General features: G+C 42.2%; 2 protein-coding genes across 2 annotated transcripts; one reads left to right on the top strand and one right to left on the bottom strand.

The window, feature by feature from the left end:
• Positions 1–4,473: 4,473 nt before the first annotated feature.
• Positions 4,474–9,803, bottom strand: LOC135534554 (probable ATP-dependent RNA helicase DHX34). Its single transcript, XM_064961511.1, has 3 exons — positions 8,744–9,803; positions 8,372–8,488; positions 4,474–4,758 (listed from the first exon to the last, which is right to left on the bottom strand). Exons 1-3 carry the CDS (start codon positions 9,434–9,436, stop codon positions 4,474–4,476), a joined length of 1,095 nt encoding a protein of 364 aa, XP_064817583.1. The 5' UTR covers positions 9,437–9,803.
• A 223-nt stretch (positions 9,804–10,026) lies between these two features.
• On the top strand, positions 10,027–19,169 carry LOC135534553 (lipase member I-like). Its single transcript, XM_064961510.1, has 7 exons — positions 10,027–10,381; positions 10,561–10,967; positions 11,428–11,539; positions 11,874–11,975; positions 12,090–12,197; positions 12,598–12,766; positions 19,082–19,169. The coding sequence occupies exons 1-7, from the start codon at positions 10,282–10,284 to the stop codon at positions 19,167–19,169; spliced, it is 1,086 nt and encodes a 361-aa protein (XP_064817582.1). The 5' UTR covers positions 10,027–10,281.
• The last annotated feature ends 600 nt before the right edge of the window (positions 19,170–19,769 follow it).

Genomic DNA, 19,769 nt, shown 5'->3' with positions numbered 1-19,769 from the left:
AAAGAGAGAGAGAGAAAGAGAGAGAGAGACAGAGAGAGAGAGAGAGAGAGAGAGAGAGAGCAGAGAGAGAGAGAGAGAGAGAGAGAGAGAGAGAGAAAGAGAGACAGAGAGAGAGAGACAGAGAGAGAGAGAGAGAGAAAGAGAGACAGAGAGAGAGAGAGAGAGAGAGAGAGAGAAAGAGAGACAGAGAGAGAGAGAGAGAGAGAGAGAGAGAGAGAGAATAACACCATTATCCTTCTGGTCAATAGTCGTGCACCATAAAAGGAATATATAATACTATATATTAAATAACAGCAGTCACTGAACGGCCCAATCATTACTATATATTAAATAACAGCCGTCACTGAACGGCCCAATCATTACTATATATTAAATAACAGCCGTCACTGAGCGGCCCAATCATTACTATATATTAACTAACAGCAGTCACTGAACGGCCCAATCATTACTATATATTAAATAACAGCCGTCACTGAAACGGCCCAATCATTACTATATATTAACTAACAGCAGTCACTGAACGGCCCAATCATTACTATATATTAAATAACAGCAGTCACTGAACGGCCCAATCATTACTATATATTAAATAACAGCCGTCACTGAGCGGCCCAATCATTACCATATATTAAATAACAGCCGTCACTGAGCGGCCCAATCATTACTATATATTAAATAACAGCAGTCACTGAACGGCCCAATCATTACTATATATTAAATAACAGCAGTCACTGAACGGCCCAATCATTACTATATATTAACTAACAGCAGTCACTGAACGGCCCAATCATTACTATATATTAAATAACAGCCGTCACTGAACGGCCCAATCATTACTATATATTAAATAACAGCAGTCACTGAACGGCCCAATCATTACTATATATTAAATAACAGCAGTCACTGAACGGCCCAATCATTACTATATATTAAATAACAGCCGTCACTGAACGGCCCAATCATTACTATATATTAAATAACAGCCGTCACTGAACGGCCCAATCATTACTATATATTAAATAACAGCCGTCACTGAGCGGCCCAATCATTACTATATATTAAATAACAGCCGTCACTGAACGGCCCAATCATTACTATATATTAAATAACAGCCGTCACTGAACGGCCCAATCATTACTATATATTAAATAACAGCAGTCACTGAACGGCCCAATCATTACTATATATTAAATAACAGCAGTCACTGAACGGCCCAATCATTACTATATATTAAATAACAGCCGTCACTGAACGGCCCAATCATTACTATATATTAAATAACAGCAGTCACTGAACGGCCCAATCATTACTATATATTAAATAACAGCCGTCACTGAACGGCCCAATCATTACTATATATTAAATAACAGCAGTCACTGAACGGCCCAATCATTACTATATATTAAATAACAGCCGTCACTGAACGGCCCAATCATTACTATATATTAAATAACAGCCGTTACTGAACGGCCCAATCATTACTATATATTAACTAACAGCAGTCACTGAACGGCCCAATCATTACTATATATTAAATAACAGCCGTCACTGAACGGCCCAATCATTACTATATATTAAATAACAGCCGTCACTGAACGGCCCAATCATTACTATATATTAAATAACAGCAGTCACTGAACGGCCCAATCATTAATATATATTAAATAACAGCCGCCACTGAACGGCCCAATCATTACTATATATTAAATAACAGCCGTTACTGAACGGCCCAATCATTACTATATATTAAATAACAGCCGTCACTGAACGGCCCAATCATTAATATATATTAAATAACAGCCGTCACTGAACGGCCCAATCATTACTATATATTAAATAACAGCCGTCACTGAACGGCCCAATCATTACTATATATTAAATAACAGCAGTCACTGAACGGCCCAATCATTACTATATATTAAATAACAGCAGTCACTGAACGGCCCAATCATTACTATATATTAAATAACAGCAGTCACTGAACGGCCCAATCATTACTATATATTAAATAACAGCCGTCACTGAACGGCCCAATCATTACTATATATTAAATAACAGCAGTCACTGAACGGCCCAATCATTACTATATATTAAATAACAGCCGTCACTGAGCGGCCCAATCATTACTATATATTAACTAACAGCAGTCACTGAACGGCCCAATCATTACTATATATTAAATAACAGCAGTCACTGAACGGCCCAATCATTACTATATATTAAATAACAGCCGTCACTGAGCGGCCCAATCATTACTATATATTAACTAACAGCAGTCACTGAGCAGCCCAATCATTACTATATATTAAATAACAGCAGTCACTGAACGGCCCAATCATTACTATATATTAAATAACAGCCGTCACTGAACGGCCCAATCATTACTATATATTAAATAACAGCCGTCACTGAACGGCCCAATCATTACTATATATTAAATAACAGCCGTCACTGAACGGCCCAATCATTACTATATATTAAATAACAGCAGTCACTGAACGGCCCAATCATTACTATATATTAAATAACAGCAGTCACTGAACGGCCCAATCATTACTATATATTAAATAACAGCCGTCACTGAACGGCCCAATCATTAATTTCACCAGCCTGACCCTGCCACTTTGTTTGACAGAATGAAAAACAGGACTAGAGACATGTTAGGCCTAACCACAGACGGAGCTATGAATGCAAGGATGTATGCTTTGCTTGACTCTCACTAAAGCATTGTAACCACAGATAAGACCTCCAGTTTGCTAGACTTAGAGTTGATGTCGGACGTTTACATAAACCTTAGCCTAATACATTTAAACTCAAGTTTTTCACAATTCCTGACATTTAATCCTAGTAAAAATTCCATGTCTTTGGTCAGTTATGATCACCATTTTATTTTAAGAATGTGAAATGTCAGAATAATAGTAGAGAGAATGATTTATTTCAGCTTTTATTTCTTTCATCACATTCCCAGTGGGTCAGAAGTTTACATACACTCAATTAGTATTTGGTAGCATTGCCTTTAAATTGTTTTACTTGGGCCAAACTTTTCTGGTAGCCTTCCACAAGCTTCCCACAATAAGTTGGGTGAATGTTGGCCCATTCCTCTTGACAGAGCTGGTGTAACTGAGTCAGGTTTGTAGGCCTCCTTGCTCACACACGCTTTTTCAGTTCTGCCAACACATTTTCTATAGGATTGAGGTCAAGGGCTTTGTGATGGCCACTCCAATAACTTGACTTTGTTGTCCTTAAGCCATTTTGCCACAACTTTGGAAGTATGCTTGGGGTCATTGTCCATTTGGAAGACTCATTTGTGACCAAGCTTTAACTTCCTGACTGATGTCTTCAGATGTTGCTTCAATATATCCACATAAATGTCATGCCTCATGACGCCATCTATTTTGTGAAGTCCACCAGTCCCTCCTGCAGCAAAGCACCCCCACAACATGATGCTGCCACCCCCGTGCTTCATGGTTGGGATGGCGTTCTTCGGCTTGCAAGCCTCCCCCTTTTTTCCTCCAAACATAACAATGGTCATTATGGCCAAACAGTTCTATTTTTGTTTCATTAGACCAGAGGACATTTCTCCAAAAAGTACGATCTTTGTCCCCATGTGCAGTTGCAAACCGTAGTCTGTCTTTTTATGGTGGTTTTGGAGCAGTGGCTTCTTCCTTGCTGAGAGACCTTTCAGGTTATGTCGATATAGGAGTTGTTTTACTGTGGATATAGAAAATTCTGTACCTGTTTCCTCCAGCATCTTCACAAGGTCCTTTGCTGTTGTTCTGGGATTGATTTGCACTTTTCTCACCAAAGTACGTTCATCTCTAGAAGACAGAACATGTCTCCTTCCTGAGCAGTATGACGGCTGCGTGGTCCCATGGTGTTTATACTTGCGTACTATTGTTTGTACAGATGAACTTGGTACCTTCAGTCGTTTGGAAATTGCCCCAAGGATTAACCAGACTTGTGGAGGTCCACAACTTTTTTTCTGAGGTCTTGGCTGATTTCTTTTGATTTCCCCATGATGTCAAGCAAAGAGGCACTGAGTTTGAAGGTAGGCCTTGAAATACATCCACAGGTACACCTCCAATTGACTCAAATTATGTCAATTATCATATCAGAATCTTCTAAAGCCATGACATAATTTTCTGGAATTTTCCAAGTTGTTTAAATGCACAGTCAACTTAGTGTATGTAAACTTCTGACCCACTGGAATTGTGATAAAGTGAATTATAAATTAAATAATCTGTCTGTAAACAATTGTTGGAAAAATTACTTGTGTCATGCACAAAGTAGGTGTCCTAACCGACTTGCCAAAAATAAATGTGTGGAGTGGTTGAAAAAAACGAGTTTTAATGACTCCAACCTAAGTGTATGTAAACTTCCGACTTCAACTGTATACAATATATCACAGCCGGTCCTTTTCTTTGAACTTTTCCAGAGCACACCTGATTCCACTTGTCAACTAAATCACCTTGACTAGGAGAAACAGGTGAGTTCCTGCAGGGCAACGACCAAAATATGAAACGGGTCCCAGAGGAGAGGGTTTGAAATCTCTTGTCCACTCACCTGTATAGGGAAGAGCCTGCCCGGTACCTGCAGTACAGGTGCATTACTAAAGTAGCTGGAGAAGAGTTTTATGTTGATGGTGGCGGACATGAGGACCAAGCGGAGGTCGGGGCGGGTGGCCAGGAGGGAGCGCAGGACCCCAAGGAGGAAGTCACAGTGGAGGTGTCGCTCATGCACCTCGTCAACAATCAACACCTGGGTGGAATAGGGAGGTTGGTAAGATCCACACACGGACAGGTTATGGAACAACAAGTGTGCATCCCAAATGGAACCATATTCCCTATATAGTGCACTACTATAGACCAGAATCCTATTCCCTATATAGTGCACTACTATAGACCAGAGCCCTATTCCCTATATAGTGCACTACTATAGACCAGAGCCCTATTCCCTATATAGTGCACTACTATAGACCAGAGCTCTATTCCCTATATAGTGCACTACTATAGACCATAGCCCTATTCCCTATATAGTACACTACTTTAGACCAGAGCCCTATTCCCTATATAGTGCACTACTTTAGACCAGAGCCCTATTCCCTATATAGTGCACTTCTTTAGACGAGGGCCCTATTCCCTATATAGTGCACTACTTTAGACCAGAGCCATATTACCTATATAGTGGTACTACTATAGACCAGAGCCCTATTCCCTATATAGTGCACTACTATAGACCAGAGCCCTATTCCCTATATAGTGCACTACATTAGACCAGAGCCCTATAGAACCCTATTCCCTAAATAGTGCACTACTTTAGACCAGAGCCCTATTCCCTATATAGTGGTACTACTATAGACCAGAGCCCTATTCCCTATATAGTGCACTACTATAGACCAGAGCCCTATTCCCTATATAGTGCACTACATTAGACCAGACCCCTATAGAACCCTATTCCCTAAATAGTGCACTACTTTAGACCAGAGCCCTGTGGAACAATTGGGACACAGCCCTAGAAAGGCATAAAACCCCTAGATATAGTGAGAGTAAAGTTATCTGTCTGTTCTGTAACCCACCTGGCATACACACAGTTCCTTCAGAGAGTATTCAGACCCCTTGACTTTAAAACCTTTTTTTTTTACGTTACAGCCTTATTCTAAAATTGATTAAATACAAATCCTCAGCAATTTACACACAATACCCCATAATGACATCACAATACCCCATAATGACATCACAATACCCCCTAATGACATCACAATACCCCATAATGACATCACAATACCCCCTAATGACATCACAATACCCCCTAATGACATCACAATACCCCATAATGACATCACAATACCCCATAATGACAAAGCGAAACCAGGTTTTCAGAATATTTTGAAAATGTGTTTAAAAAACAAACAAAACAAGAATACCTTATTTTCATAAGTATTCAGACCCTTTGCTATGAGACTCAAAATTGAGCTCAGGTGTATCCTGTTTCCATTGATCATCCTTGAGATGTTTCTACAACTTGATTGGTGTCCACCTGCAGCATTGTAGCGGTATTTATTAGAGAGGGGTAAAGAAGGTCCCCAAGAACATAGTGGCCTCCAACATTATGAAATGGAAGAAGTTTGGAACCACCAAGACTCTTCCTAGAGCTGGTCGCCCGGCCAAACTGAGTAATCGGGGCAGAAGGGCCTTGGTCAGGGAGGTGACCAAGAACTTGATGTTATCTCCGACAGAGTTCCTGTGTGGAGATGGGAGAACCTTCCAGAAGGACAACCATCTCTGCAGCACTCCACCAATCAGGCCTTTATGGTATAGTGACCAGACGGAAGCCACTCCTCATTAAAAGGCACATGACAGCCTGCTTATAGTTTGCCAAAAGGGACCTAAAGGACTCTCATACCATGAGAAAAAAGATTCTCTGGTCTGATGAAACCAAGATTGAACTATTTGGCTTGAATGCCAAGCATCACGTCTGGAGGAAACCTGGCATCCATACGGTGAAGCATGGTGGTGGCAGCATCATGTTGTGGGGATGTTTTTCAGTGGCAGGGACTGGGAGACTAGTCAGGATCGAGGGAACGGGGCAAAGTACAGACAGATCCTTGATGAAAACCTGCTCCAGAGAGCTCAGGACCTCAGACTGGGGTGAAGGTTCACCTTCCTAAGCACACAGCCAAGACAATGCAGGAGTGGCTTCGGGACAAGTCTCTGAATGTCCTTGAGTGATCCAGCCAGAGCCCCGACTTGAACCTGATCGAACATCTCTGGAGAAACCTGAAAATAGCTGTGCAGCGACGCTCCCCCTCCAACCTGACAGAGCTTGAGAGCATCTGCAGAGAAGAATAGGAGAAACTCCCCAAATACAGGTGTGCCAAGCTTGTAGTGTCATACCCAAGAAGACTCAAGGCTGTAATCGCTAGGTCATTATGGGGTATTGTGTGTAGATTGATGAGAAAAAAAACATATTTAATCTATTTTAGGCTGTAAAGTAGAAAAATGTGGGAAAAGGGAAGGGCTGTGAATACTATCAGAGGGCACTGTATATTATCCGGAACATTTTATATTTATATGTATTATATTTACCTGGTATATATTACAAAACTGGGTGGTTCAAGCTGATTGGCTGACAGGCATGGTATATCAGACCGTATACCATGGGTATAACAAAACATTAATTTGTCTAATTTAGTTGATAACCAGTTTATCATAGCAATAAGGAACCTTGGGGGTTCGAGGTATATGGTTAATATACCACGGCTAAGGGCTGTGGCTAAGGGCTGTGGCTAAGGCCTGTGGCTAAGGGCTGTGGCTAAGGGCTGTGGCTAAGGGCTGTGGCTAAGGGCTGTGGCTAAGGGCTGTGTCCAGGCACTCTGGTTGAGAGAATGGCAAAGGGTGGCTACTTCTAAAATATACAATATATTTTGATTCATTTAAAACTTTTTTGGTTACTACATGATTCCATATGTGTTATTTCATACTTTTGATGTCTTCACTATTATTCTACAATGTAGAAAATAGTACAAATATAGAAAAACCCTTGAATGAGTGGGTGTGTCCAAACTTTTGACTGGTACTGTATATTATATGACCGAGTATATATATATTTTATTACCGGGTACATATTATATTACCTGGTATATATTATATTACCTGGTATATACAGTATTATATATTATATTACCTGATATACAGTACCAGTCAAAAGTTTGGACACACCTACTCATGAAGCCGGTTGAGAGAATGCCAAGAGTATGCAAAGCTGTCATCAAGGCAAAGGGTGGCTACATTGAAGAATCTAAAATATAAAATATATTTTGATTTGTTTAATACTTTTTTTGGTTACTACATATATGTTAATGTCTTCACTATTATTCTACAATGTAGAAAATAGTAAAAATAAAGAAAAACCCTTGAATGAGTAGGTGTGTCCGAACTTTTGACTGGTACTGTATATTATACTACCTGGTACTGTATATTATACTACCTGGTACTGTATATTATACTACTATTATACTACCTGGTCCTGTATATTATACTACCTGGTACTGTATATTATACTACCTGGTACTGTATATTATACTACCTGGTACTGTATATTATATTACCTGTTACTGTATATTATATTACCTGTTACTGTATATTATATTACCTGTTACTGTATATTATACTACCTGGTACTGTATATTATACTACCTGGTACTGTATATTATACTACCTGGTACTGTATATTATATTACCTGTTACTGTATATTATACTACCTGGTACTGTATATTATACTACCTGTTACTGTATATTATACTACCTGGTACTGTATATTATACTACCTGGTACTATATATTATACTACATGGTACTGTATATTATAATACCTGGTACTGCTCCAGGGCCCCGTCAGCCTGGATCTGTCTCAGTAGTAACCCCTCTGTCAGGAACAACAGCTTGGTTGACGGGGTACGGGTCCCCTCGAAACGGATCTGATAGCCAACCTGCAGATAAAACACAGTAGTCTGTCAGTTTGGGTTTATCTGCTTGTAGTTCTGATAAATGTCTGAGTGTTGATTTGGTCTTTGTGTAAGGTGTACAATATTGTGAATTTTTTCATTTTTCAATGGAACCCCCCCCCCCACTTACTATTGTGTGAAAATGATTACATTTGTTTGATATCCCTATCCAAGCGTGATTCCAAAAACTATATTTTTCAAGCCTGTAAATAAACAGCCTCTTACTGCACCACTACCTACCTTGGAGCCGTACTGGTTGAGACTCTCGAAGCTGACCCTCTTGGCGAGGGAGATACAGGCAATCCGCCGAGGCTGAGTGCAAGCTATGTGACTGAACCCAGAGGAGAGGAGGTACTGGGGGACCTGGGTGGACTTTCCACAGCCTGTATCCCCCGCCACCACTACTACCGGGTTAGCCCGCACCAACTCCACGATCCGGTCCCGGTACTGAAAGATAGGAAGGGCTTTCTGCTCCGCCCTCAACTTGGCCAGCTTCCCAAAGCTCTGCCTCTGGCTGAAGTCCAGGAAGTGCAGCAAAGCCAGGCGACAATCAGCTACCTCCTGACTCCCTGGGCCTGAGGAGCTGTGTCTGTGTCTCTGATCAGACCTCCCTGTCTCCAGCCTCTCCTCTGTGTCTTTGGTACAAACTGACACGTTGATCCGATAGCGGGCGTCATATTCTTTTGGCAGACCCAGATCTACAGTCTTCTTCCTGTCTCTGCCCTCCTCCATGTCTTCCTTCCTGCTGCCCCCTGACATGTCCTTCCTGGTTTTGAACCTCTGGAAGCGGTCGAAGAAGTTCCAGAACTCTTTGTGTTCCGTGGTTCCGTTCTGGATGTAGTCATGCCGGCGGAAGAAGATTTGGTCCATCTGAGCTCGGCACTGAGGGTTGTCCCAGTCCCAGCTACGGCTGTCTCTTCTCCTCTCTGACATCTCTAACGTTACAGCTTTAGATAACACAAACTCACGACTCTGACATCAAGTCAACCAGATGATTAGTAAGTCATTAAGACTAGCTCGACGCTCACTCAATAGTCAAGGGTCTCTAACATAGAAGTCTGAGTTAGTTAGCTAGTAGAGTAGTTGGCTAATAACTAGCAACTCATTTGCATTCAAGATAAATAATGTGTAAGCCAGCTATAGCTAAAGGTTATCTTGGTTTAGTCTATTTAATAATCCAAATACACATAATCAATCTAGTAATCCGTCTAGGTTATGATTTCGTGTTTCATCAGATCAATATTCAAGACAGCGCCAACAGAAAAATGAAGTTAGCAGCGGAACAATAATAAGGACGGTCCGTCTGAACTATTGTCCGACGACAACTGCTGCCATTGGGTATTAAGTTCCGCATGGTGAAGTTGATTTCTTTCACATTTTTTTTATTTCACCTTTATTTAACCAGGTAGGCTAATTGAGAACAAGTTGGCCATTGACAAATCAAATACTTTATTGGAAATGTTTTAAATTAAATCTCAAACCATGTCTGGTTCTTATGTTATGTTTCTTGTGAACACTGTAATAGCAAACACACGCAATATTCAGATCATTTTACCGGTTGCAATTATTCATTTTTAGAAACATCTTTAACTGCATTCTTTGTAGTTGAATTTTCACTCTGCACTGATCAAGAAAGGGCTGGCTCACAAAAGCTCTACTGCTCTCTACGGTATTTTCATCAGAAGCATTCCAGTCTCCACCTCCACTGAGGCTTATCAGATCGTCAGAGTACAGAAGGCTGTATAGCAGGTAGGGAGATTTGCATTGTGGCTGGGGAAATGGAGAGAACAGGTGGAAGTGTGGAGAACTCTGGAGCTGACAGCAGCTTGGTCGTCTGGTCTCTACTGACCTTCTGTCTTCTGTCTGGTCCTGCCACAGGTACTATGGGGGGCGATTACTGCGTGATTAGCTCAGCTGCACATTAGAGGTCAACTCACATTTTCCAAAACTACTGGCTGTCTAATCATGATTTACTGGGGAGAAGTCCTCACAATAACCTAAAATGTAGTCATATGTTAACAACATGATTGATGTTTACAGATATTCTCTTCTCACAGGTGACCAACATGCCCACTGCTCTGAGTTCCTCTGTCTCAGCCCTCCCTCTCTTCTGGTGAGGCTCCTCAGCTTCTCCTCTGAGCAGGGTCCCTGTGGTTACCCCTTAGATCTCCCTCCTTCAGGCCTCCCATCTGGCCAGGGCCTCCCTCCACTTCCACCAGGCTTCCCAGGACTGGCCCCTGGTCCTGTGGCCTGGAGCCCCCTCAGCCCCACAGTTGTGATTGTCCCAGGCAGGAGGCCAGCCAGGCTGCAGCCCAGCTGGGTGAGGGTGATGGCGGGGGAGCTGTTAGAGGCAGGGCTGGTTAATGTCCTGGTAGCTGATTGGCTGCTGCCCCCAGAGCAGGAGATCACAGAAGGAGCCAGACAGGTGGGAGAGAGGCTGGCACAGACCATACAGACACTACTGGTGGGTACACAGACCCTACTGGTGGGTACACAGACCATACAGACACTACTGGTGGGTACACAGATCATACAGACACTACTGGTGGGTACACAGATACTACTGGTGGGTACACAGACACTACTGGTGGGTACATGTTCCACACTGTGTAAAAGGTGTCCAGTAATATGCTTTAACTGGGTCAGGGAAACTGGCCCAAATTGAACATGAGTAAATGTGTTACAGTGTAGTAGATATGTAAAAAAAAAATGTTAACCTTTATTTAACGAAGCAATTCAGTTAAGAACAAATTCTTATTTTCAATGAGAGCCTTGGAACAGTGGGTTAACTGCCTGTTCAGGGGCAAAACGACAGATTTGTACCTTGTCAAATCGGGGATTTGAACTTGCAACCTTCCGGTTACTAGTCCAACGCTCTAACAACTAGGCTACCCTGCCACCCCATGTTGATGTTTATTCCTCAGGAGGACCAGGGCTCTTCTCCAGAGCTGTTCCACCTAGTAGGGTTTGGTGTTGGGGCCCATGTAGCTGGTGTGACCGGGGCCTGTTTGGAGGGAACTATTGGCAGGATCACAGGTACTGAGACATAATATAGGTCACATCTGATACCAGTCTATTCTGACTTTCAGATGAACCGACAGGTCAAATTCAGTGTTTTGTTCTTTTAAATTTTTTTTTTTACCTTTATTTTACTAGGCAAGTCAGTTAAGAACAAATTCTTATTTTCAATGACGGCCTAGGAACAGTGGGTTAACTGCCTGTTCAGGGGCAGAATGACAGATTTGTACCTTGTCAGCTCGGGGATTTGAACTTGCAACCTTTCGGTTACCAGTCCAATGCTCTAACCACTAGGCTACCCTGCCGCCCGCCCAAAAAATAATAATAAATGATGTGTTCTGATCCAACTCAGGCCTGGATCCGTTCTCACCAGTGTTTTCCGAGGTAGACAGCAGCCTGTCTCTGGATCACACTGATGCCCAGTACGTGGACGTGGTTCACACCAACTTCAACCGTGAGGAACTCTAACACATACCTCGTAAACCATGCAGTTACACTGAATAGCATAGTAGATTTATTTAGACATTTTGAACCAATCACTAAGTTCATTACCTGGTGTATTTTTCAGCCAATGAGCCGGTAGCTCCCCTGGGGGTTTCCAGACCGTTGGGTCATGTTGATTTCTACATCGGCAGAGGATATCATCTCCCTGGTTGTCCTCAGGCTCTCATGAAAAGTGTGTGACAGGTTTTTAAATTTTTTTATCATCTAAAATATTATAACAAACATCATGCCTGGGGCCCATGTGACCTGACCAGGAAAAGCTGTGTCCTTTAGGCTATCTACTATAACACAGAGGTTGGGATGACTCATACATTTGAGGCAGTTCTGCAGGGTAGTCACTAGCTTGCAGTCACAAAGTCATAGAATCTGATTTTCAACCTTAAAACACACTAACTTTATTCCTAACCTTAAATTAAGACAAAAAAACAAACATTTTTTTTCTTCCAATAATTGTTAAGATATATAGCCATTTTGGACTTTGCAGCTATCCCATGTAGTGTGGACCGCTCAGTTCTGCCTCCAGGACAAGATTCAGCCCAATAAAGGTCAAGGTGCGTGTGGGTGTGTTCCAGGGGAGCAGTACTTGCTGTGCAGTCACCAACGGGCCTATCGGTTGTTCATCAGCTCCATCCGGTCCTCCTGCCCTCTCACAGCCTTCCCCTGCCAGGGAGTAGAGGACTTCCAGAGGGCTCTCTGTACACACTGTCACCTACCCTGGCCTCAACATCTGCCCTCAGCTGGGTAAGAGACACACTGTCACCTTCCTGCCTCAACATCTGCCCCTAGCTAGTAAGAGACAAGATAATGTAGACCAGCTGGGTAAGAGACAAGATAATTGTTGAATTTATTATGGATTTATTATGGATAAATGAATAAACAATATCCCCATTTTAAATATAATTGTATCTAGGTAAACTTATACTCTGTTTTATAAGTAATAGACAGAATGAGTTCATAAGAAGGGATTGTGTGACAGGACAAGGAGTAATAAAAAGTTAATGAACACCATTCCAACTAGGCAGGAACAAATGGGTTGTGGACTGTGGAAACACATACAGTGCCTTGCGAAAGTATTCGGCCCCCTTGAACTTTGCGACCTTTTGCCACATTTCAGGCTTCAAACATAAAGATATAAAACTGTATTTTTTTGTGAAGAATCAACAACAAGTGGGACACAATCATGAAGTGGAACGACATTTATTGGATATTTCAAACTTTTTAACAAATCAAAAACTGAAAAATTGGGCGTGCAAAATTATTCAGCCCCTTTACTTTCAGTGCAGCAAACTCTCTCCAGAAGTTCAGTGAGGATCTCTGAATGATCCAATGTTGACCTAAATGACTAATGATGATAAATACAATCCACCTGTGTGTAATCAAGTCTCCGTATAAATGCACCTGCACTGTGATAGTCTCAGAGGTCTGTTAAAAGCGCAGAGAGCATCATGAAGAACAAGGAACACACCAGGCAGGTCCGAGATACTGTTGTGAAGAAGTTTAAAGCCGGATTTGGATACAAAAAGATTTCCCAAGCTTTAAACATCCCAAGGAGCATTGTGCAAGCGATAATATTGGAAATGGAAGGAGTATCAGACCACTGTAAATCTACCAAGACCTGGCCGTCCCTCTAAACTTCTCAGCTCATACAAGGAGAAGACTGATCAGAGATGCAGCCAAGAGGCCCATGATCACTCTGGATGAACTTCAGAGATCTACAGCTGAGGTGGGGAGACTCTGGGTCCAGGACAACAATCAGTCGTATACAAAACAAATCTGGCCTTTATGGAAGAGTGGCAAGAAGAAAGCCATTTCCTAAAGATATCCATAAAAAGTGTCGTTTAAAGTTTGCCACAAGCCACCTGGGGAGACACACCCAAACATGTGGAAGAAGGTGCTTTCCAGTCAGATGAAACCAAAATGGAACTTTTGGCAACAATGCAAAACGTTATGTTTGGCGTAAAAGCAACACAGCTCATCACCCTGAACACACTATCTCCACTGTCAAACATGGTGGTGGCAGCATCATGGTTTGGGCAGGCTTTTCTTCAGCAGGGACAGGAAGATGGTTAAAATTGATGGGAAGATGGATGGAGCCAAATACAGGACCATTCTGGAAGAACACCTGATGGAGTCTGCAAAAGACCTGAGACTGGGACAGATTTGTCTTCCAACAAGACAATGATCCAAAACATAAAAGCAAAATCTACAATGGAATGGTTCAAAAATAAACATATCCAGGTTTTAGAATGGCCAAGTCAAAGTCCAGACCTGAATCCAATCGAGAATCTGTGGAAAGAACTGAAAACTGCTGTTCACAAATGCTCTCCATCCAACCTCACTGAGCTCGAGCTGTTTTGCAAGGAGGAATGGGAATATATTTCAGTCTCTCTATGTGCAAAACTGATAGAGACATCCCCAAGCGATTTCCAGCTGTAATCGCAGCAAAAGGTGGCGCTACAAAAGTATTAACTTAAGGGGGCTGAATATTTTTGCACGCCCAATTTTTCAGTTTTGATTTGTTAAAAAAGTTTGAAATATCCAATAAATGTCGTTCCACTTCATGATTGTGTCCCACTTGTTGTTGATTCTTCACAAAAAATACAGTTTTATATCTTTATGTTTGAAGCCTGAAATGTGGCAAAACGCAGTGTCTGGGGGCCGAATACTTACGCAAGGCACTTTAAGGACGTTAGCCTATGTTTTACCCAACTGAAACTTAGCTCTGGGGTTTTTAGATAAGGCAGTGAGTGCATTCCTAGGTTTGCTGTTAATTATAACTGTCAGTTCAGTGGTGATCGATAATGTTGAGGGGTCAAAAGTTATCTGGGAGTGTGTTAGTAAGTTAGAATGAACTTTTCACCTTACTTTGTCCCGGTCGAGAGGAGGTGATTCTGTTAAAGCAGTGAAATGACCTCATGATCTGTATATAAACTGCTGTACGTGTTTAGTGGCGCGCATCAGAATACATTCTATTACCTATTATTTAAAGACTGGTCTGCGTCTATTTTATGCAAACAAGAAATCTTACAAATTCTCATAAAATAGATTAAGGGCTTTCAATTGATGAAAGGGGGCGGGGTAGCCTAGTGGTTAGAGTGTTGGACTAGTAACCGAAAGGTTGCAAGTTCAATCCCCGAGCTGACAAGGTACAAATCTGTCGTTCTGCCCCTGAACAGGCAGTTAACCCACTGTTCCAAGGCCGTCATTGAAAATAAAAATTTGTTCTTAACTGACTTGCCTAGTAAAATAAAGGTAACATTTTTTAAAAAGCACATTGGCATAATTAAATTATGCAGACCAGCTGGGTGAACAATAATGTAGACCAGTTGGGTAAGACAAGATAATGTAGACCAGCTGGGTAAGAGACAAGATAATGAGACAAGATAGACCAGCTGGGTTAAGAGACAAGATAATGTAGCCCATCTAGGTAAGAGACAAGATAATGTAGACCATCTAGGTAAGAGACAAGATAATGTAGACCAGCTAAGTTAGAGACAATATAATGTAGACCATCTAGGTAAGAGAAAAGATAATGTAGATCAGCTGGGTAAGAGACAAGATAATGGTGACCATCTAGGTAAGAGACAAGATAATGTAGACCAGCTGGGTAAGAGACAAGATAATATGTAAGTCGCTCTGATAAGAGCTGTCTTGCTAAATGACTGGTAAATGTAAATGCATAATGTAGACCAGCTGGGTAAGAGAACAAAATAATGCAGACCAGCTGGCAAGAGACAAATAATGAGACTCCGCTGCAAAAGAGACAAGATAATGAGATCAGCTGGGTAAGAGACAAGATAATGTAGACCAGTTGGGTAAGAGACAAGATAATGTAGGCCATCTAGGTAAGAGACAAGATAATGTAGACCAGCTGGGTAAGAGACAAGATAATGTAGACCCGCTGGGTAAGAGACAAGATAATGTAGACCAGCTGGGTAAGAGACAAGATAATGTAGACCAGCTGGGTAAGAGACAAGATAATGTAGACCGAGCTGGGTTAAGAGACAAGATAATGTAGACCATCTAGGTAAGAGACAAGATAATGTAGACCATCTAGGTAAGAGACAAGATAATGTAGACCAGTTGGTTAAGAGACAATATAATGTAGACCATCTAGGTAAGAGAAAAGATAATGAGATCAGCTGGGTAAGAGACAAGATAATGTAGACCAGCTAAGTTAGAGACAAGATAATGCAGACCAGCTGGGTAAGAGATGATAATGGTGACCATCTCAGGTAAGATTAAGATAATGTAGACCAGCTGGGTAAGAGACAAGATAATGTAGACCAGCTGGGTAAGAGACTGCCTAATGTAGACCAGCTGGGTAAGACAAAAATGTAGACCACATAGCAAGAGACAAGAAGATGTAGATCAGCTGGGTAAGAGACAAGATAATGTAGACCAGTTGGGTAAGAGACAAGATAATGTAGGCCATCTAGGTAAGACAAGATCATGTAGACCAGCTGGGTAAGATACAAGATAATGTGGACCCGCTGCAAGAGACAAGATAATGTAGACCCGGGCTGGGTAAGAGACAAGATAATGTAGACCAGCTGGGTAAGAGACAAGATAATGTAGACAGCATAACTCTCTGACACACATTTCTCTGAACAAAGACGAGTCTTTCACATGAAGAAACTGGTGTTGATGATTGGCTGTTTTCATCATCAAGACACCATCACAGCTATTAGTTCTTCTCTCCCTGTAGGCTACGACATCCAGCTGGCTGCCTCCAGATCGACCAATCACCTTCCAGCCCTGACCGCGGTCCTGACATCACAGCAACGGACCCTTTCTGCGGTCAGAAACTCAGGACACACACTGACAGTGTCACACGGTTACCGTTCCTTCCTCTAGTGCAGGAACATAGACAGTGGTTAACCCACTTTATGGCCCTTCTAGTGACGCCGTTCCTGTTGGAGGTGCACCTGGAGAAGCACCAAAGGCCCAGCTATTTATTCAGCTGAAGGGAGACGCGTCAGAAACACCTGTCGTGTTGGTGTCATGAGACACTAGCATCTGGTTCTTCATTTATTAAATGTCTGCATCTCAAATGGGTTATTCCTTATATGGTGTACTCTAGGATATCCCCATAGGGCCCTGGTCTTAATGCTGTGGCTATATATCCCCATAGGGCCCTGGTCTAATGCTGTGTACTATATATATCCCCATAGGGCCCTGGTCTAATGCTGTGTACTATATATATCCCCATAGGGCCCTGGTCTAATGCTGTGTACTATATATATCCCCATAGGGCCCTGGTCTAATACTGTGTATAATATATCCCCATAGGGCCCTGGTCTAATGCTGTGTACTATATATATCCCCATAGGGCCCTGGTCTAATGCTGTGTACTATATATATCCCCATAGGGCCCTGGTCTAATGCTGTGTACTATATATATCCCCATAGGGCCCTGGTCTAATGCTGTGTACTATATATATATCCCCATAGGGCCCTGGTCTAATGCTGTGTACTATATATATCCCCATAGGGCTCTGGTCTAATGCTGTGTACTATATATATCCCCATAGGGCCCTGGTCTAATGCTGTGTATTATATATCCCCATAGGGCCCTGGTCTAATGCTGTGTACTATATATATCCCCATAGGGCCCTGGTCTAATGCTGTGTACTATATATATCCCCATAAGGCCCTGGTCTAATACTGTGTATAATATATCCCCATAGGGCCCTGGTCTAATGCTGTGTACTATATATATCCCCATAGGCCCTGGTCCCGGTAATGCTGTGTATTATATCCCCCCATAGTGCCCTGGTCTAATGCTGTGTACTATATATCCATAGGCCCTGGTCTAATGCTGTGTATTATATATCCCCTACAGGGCCCTGGTCTAATGCTGTGTATTATATATCCTCATAGGGCCCTGGTCTAATGCTGTGTACTATATCTCATAGGGCCCTGTCTAATGCTGTATTATATATCCCCATAGGGCCCTGGTCTAATGCTGTGTATTATATATCCCCATAGGCCCTGGTCTAATGCGGTGTACTATATATACCCAGGGCCCTGGTCTAGTGCTGTGTACCTTATATCCCCATAGGGCCCTGGTCTAATGCTGTGTACTATATATCCCCATAGGCCCTGGTCCTAATGCTGTGTATTATATAGTCCCCATAGGGCCTGGTCTAATGCTGTGTATTATATATCCCCATAGGCCCTGGTCCTAATGCTGTGTATTATATACCCATAGGCCCCTGGTCCTAAACTGCTGTCACTATATATCCCATAGGGCCCTAGTCTAATGCTGTGTATTATATATCCCCATAGGGCCTGTGATTCTAATGCTGTGTGCTATATATCCCCATGGGGCCCCTGGTCTAATGCTGTGTACTATATATCCCATAGGGCCCTGGTCTAATGCTGTGTATTATATATCCCCATAGGGCCCCTGGTCTAATGCTGTGTACTATATCCCTATAGGGCCTGGTCTAATGCTGTATTATATATACCCATAGGGCCCTGGTCTAATGCTGTGTATTATATATCTCATAGGGCCCTGGTCTAATGCTGTGTACTATATATACCCATAGGGCCCTGGTTCAATGCTGTGTATTATATATCCCCATAGGGCCCTGGTCTAATGCTGTGTACTATATATCCCCATAGGCCCCGGGTCCCCTAGGTCTAATGCTGTGTACTATATATACCCCATAGTGGTCTAATGCTGTCCCCATAGGGCCTGGTCTAATGCTGTGTACTATATATACCCATAGGGCCCTGGTCTAATGCTGTGTACTATATATCCCCATAGGGCCCTGGTCTAATGCTGTGTATTATATATATACCCTGTCTAATGCTGTGTACTATATCCCCATAGGGCCTGGTCTAATGCTGTGTATTATATATACCCATAGGGCCCTGGTCTAATGCTGTGTACCCCCATGGTCTAATGCTGTGTACTATATCCCCATAGGGCCCTGGTCTAATGCTGTGTACTATATAGGGAACAGGGTGCTATTTGGGATGCAGTTAATGTCTTTATCCGGTGATTGTCTTGCCAACTCCTAACGTGCCGTTGACCATTGTGTCCAGTCCTTCCCTGATGCAGTTTGAGTCTCATCAGATACACCAGTTCGTGGTTTCCGTGTACGTCACACTGTTCAGAAGTTCAGAAGCATAGCACTTCACTTCTACTCAACGCCTCCTGTACTTGGCCTGGAGGAAGAGATGGATTCACATCAGTCATCTAGTCCTTACACAACTACCCAGACACCAGGGGCAAATGGCATCACTACACCAACATAACACATACGAAAACTCAACTCTCCTTCCATTTGCTAAAAAGAACACAAAAGCCCTTTCCACCCCCGGGGGTCGTACGTGTGATGTCTGGGAGACGCACGAGACTTTAAAAAACAAGGCTGTTTTTGTGTATTTACATCCCACAGGCTGGTATCTTACAGGACTCGGAGTGTTACCGCAGTGGAGAAACACAGAGTGGACCGTGTATCTGCAGAAGGAAGAGTGAAGATGGAAAAGGGGCATATTTATTTTCAGGGAGGTCAAATGCTGGGCTGGGTAAAATCAGAAAATAACCATTAAAATATACTGAAGAAAATACAAAAGTTTGGTCGTTCATATTTATTTTAAACACTTATATATAAAAAACAATTACAGTAAGTGGTTGATTTGATAAATGCTGGATAATGTTTTAATTTCTAAGTTAAAATTCGATCATTTGTACATGTCCTCAAAAAAGATGTTGTGAAATCAATGTATT

This window comes from Oncorhynchus masou, unplaced genomic scaffold (assembly GCF_036934945.1).
Source record: "Oncorhynchus masou masou isolate Uvic2021 unplaced genomic scaffold, UVic_Omas_1.1 unplaced_scaffold_3564, whole genome shotgun sequence".
NCBI lineage: Eukaryota > Metazoa > Chordata > Actinopteri > Salmoniformes > Salmonidae > Oncorhynchus > Oncorhynchus masou.
The sequence above is the reverse complement of the archived record's forward strand: the minus strand, read 5'-3'. Positions and strand labels throughout refer to the sequence as shown.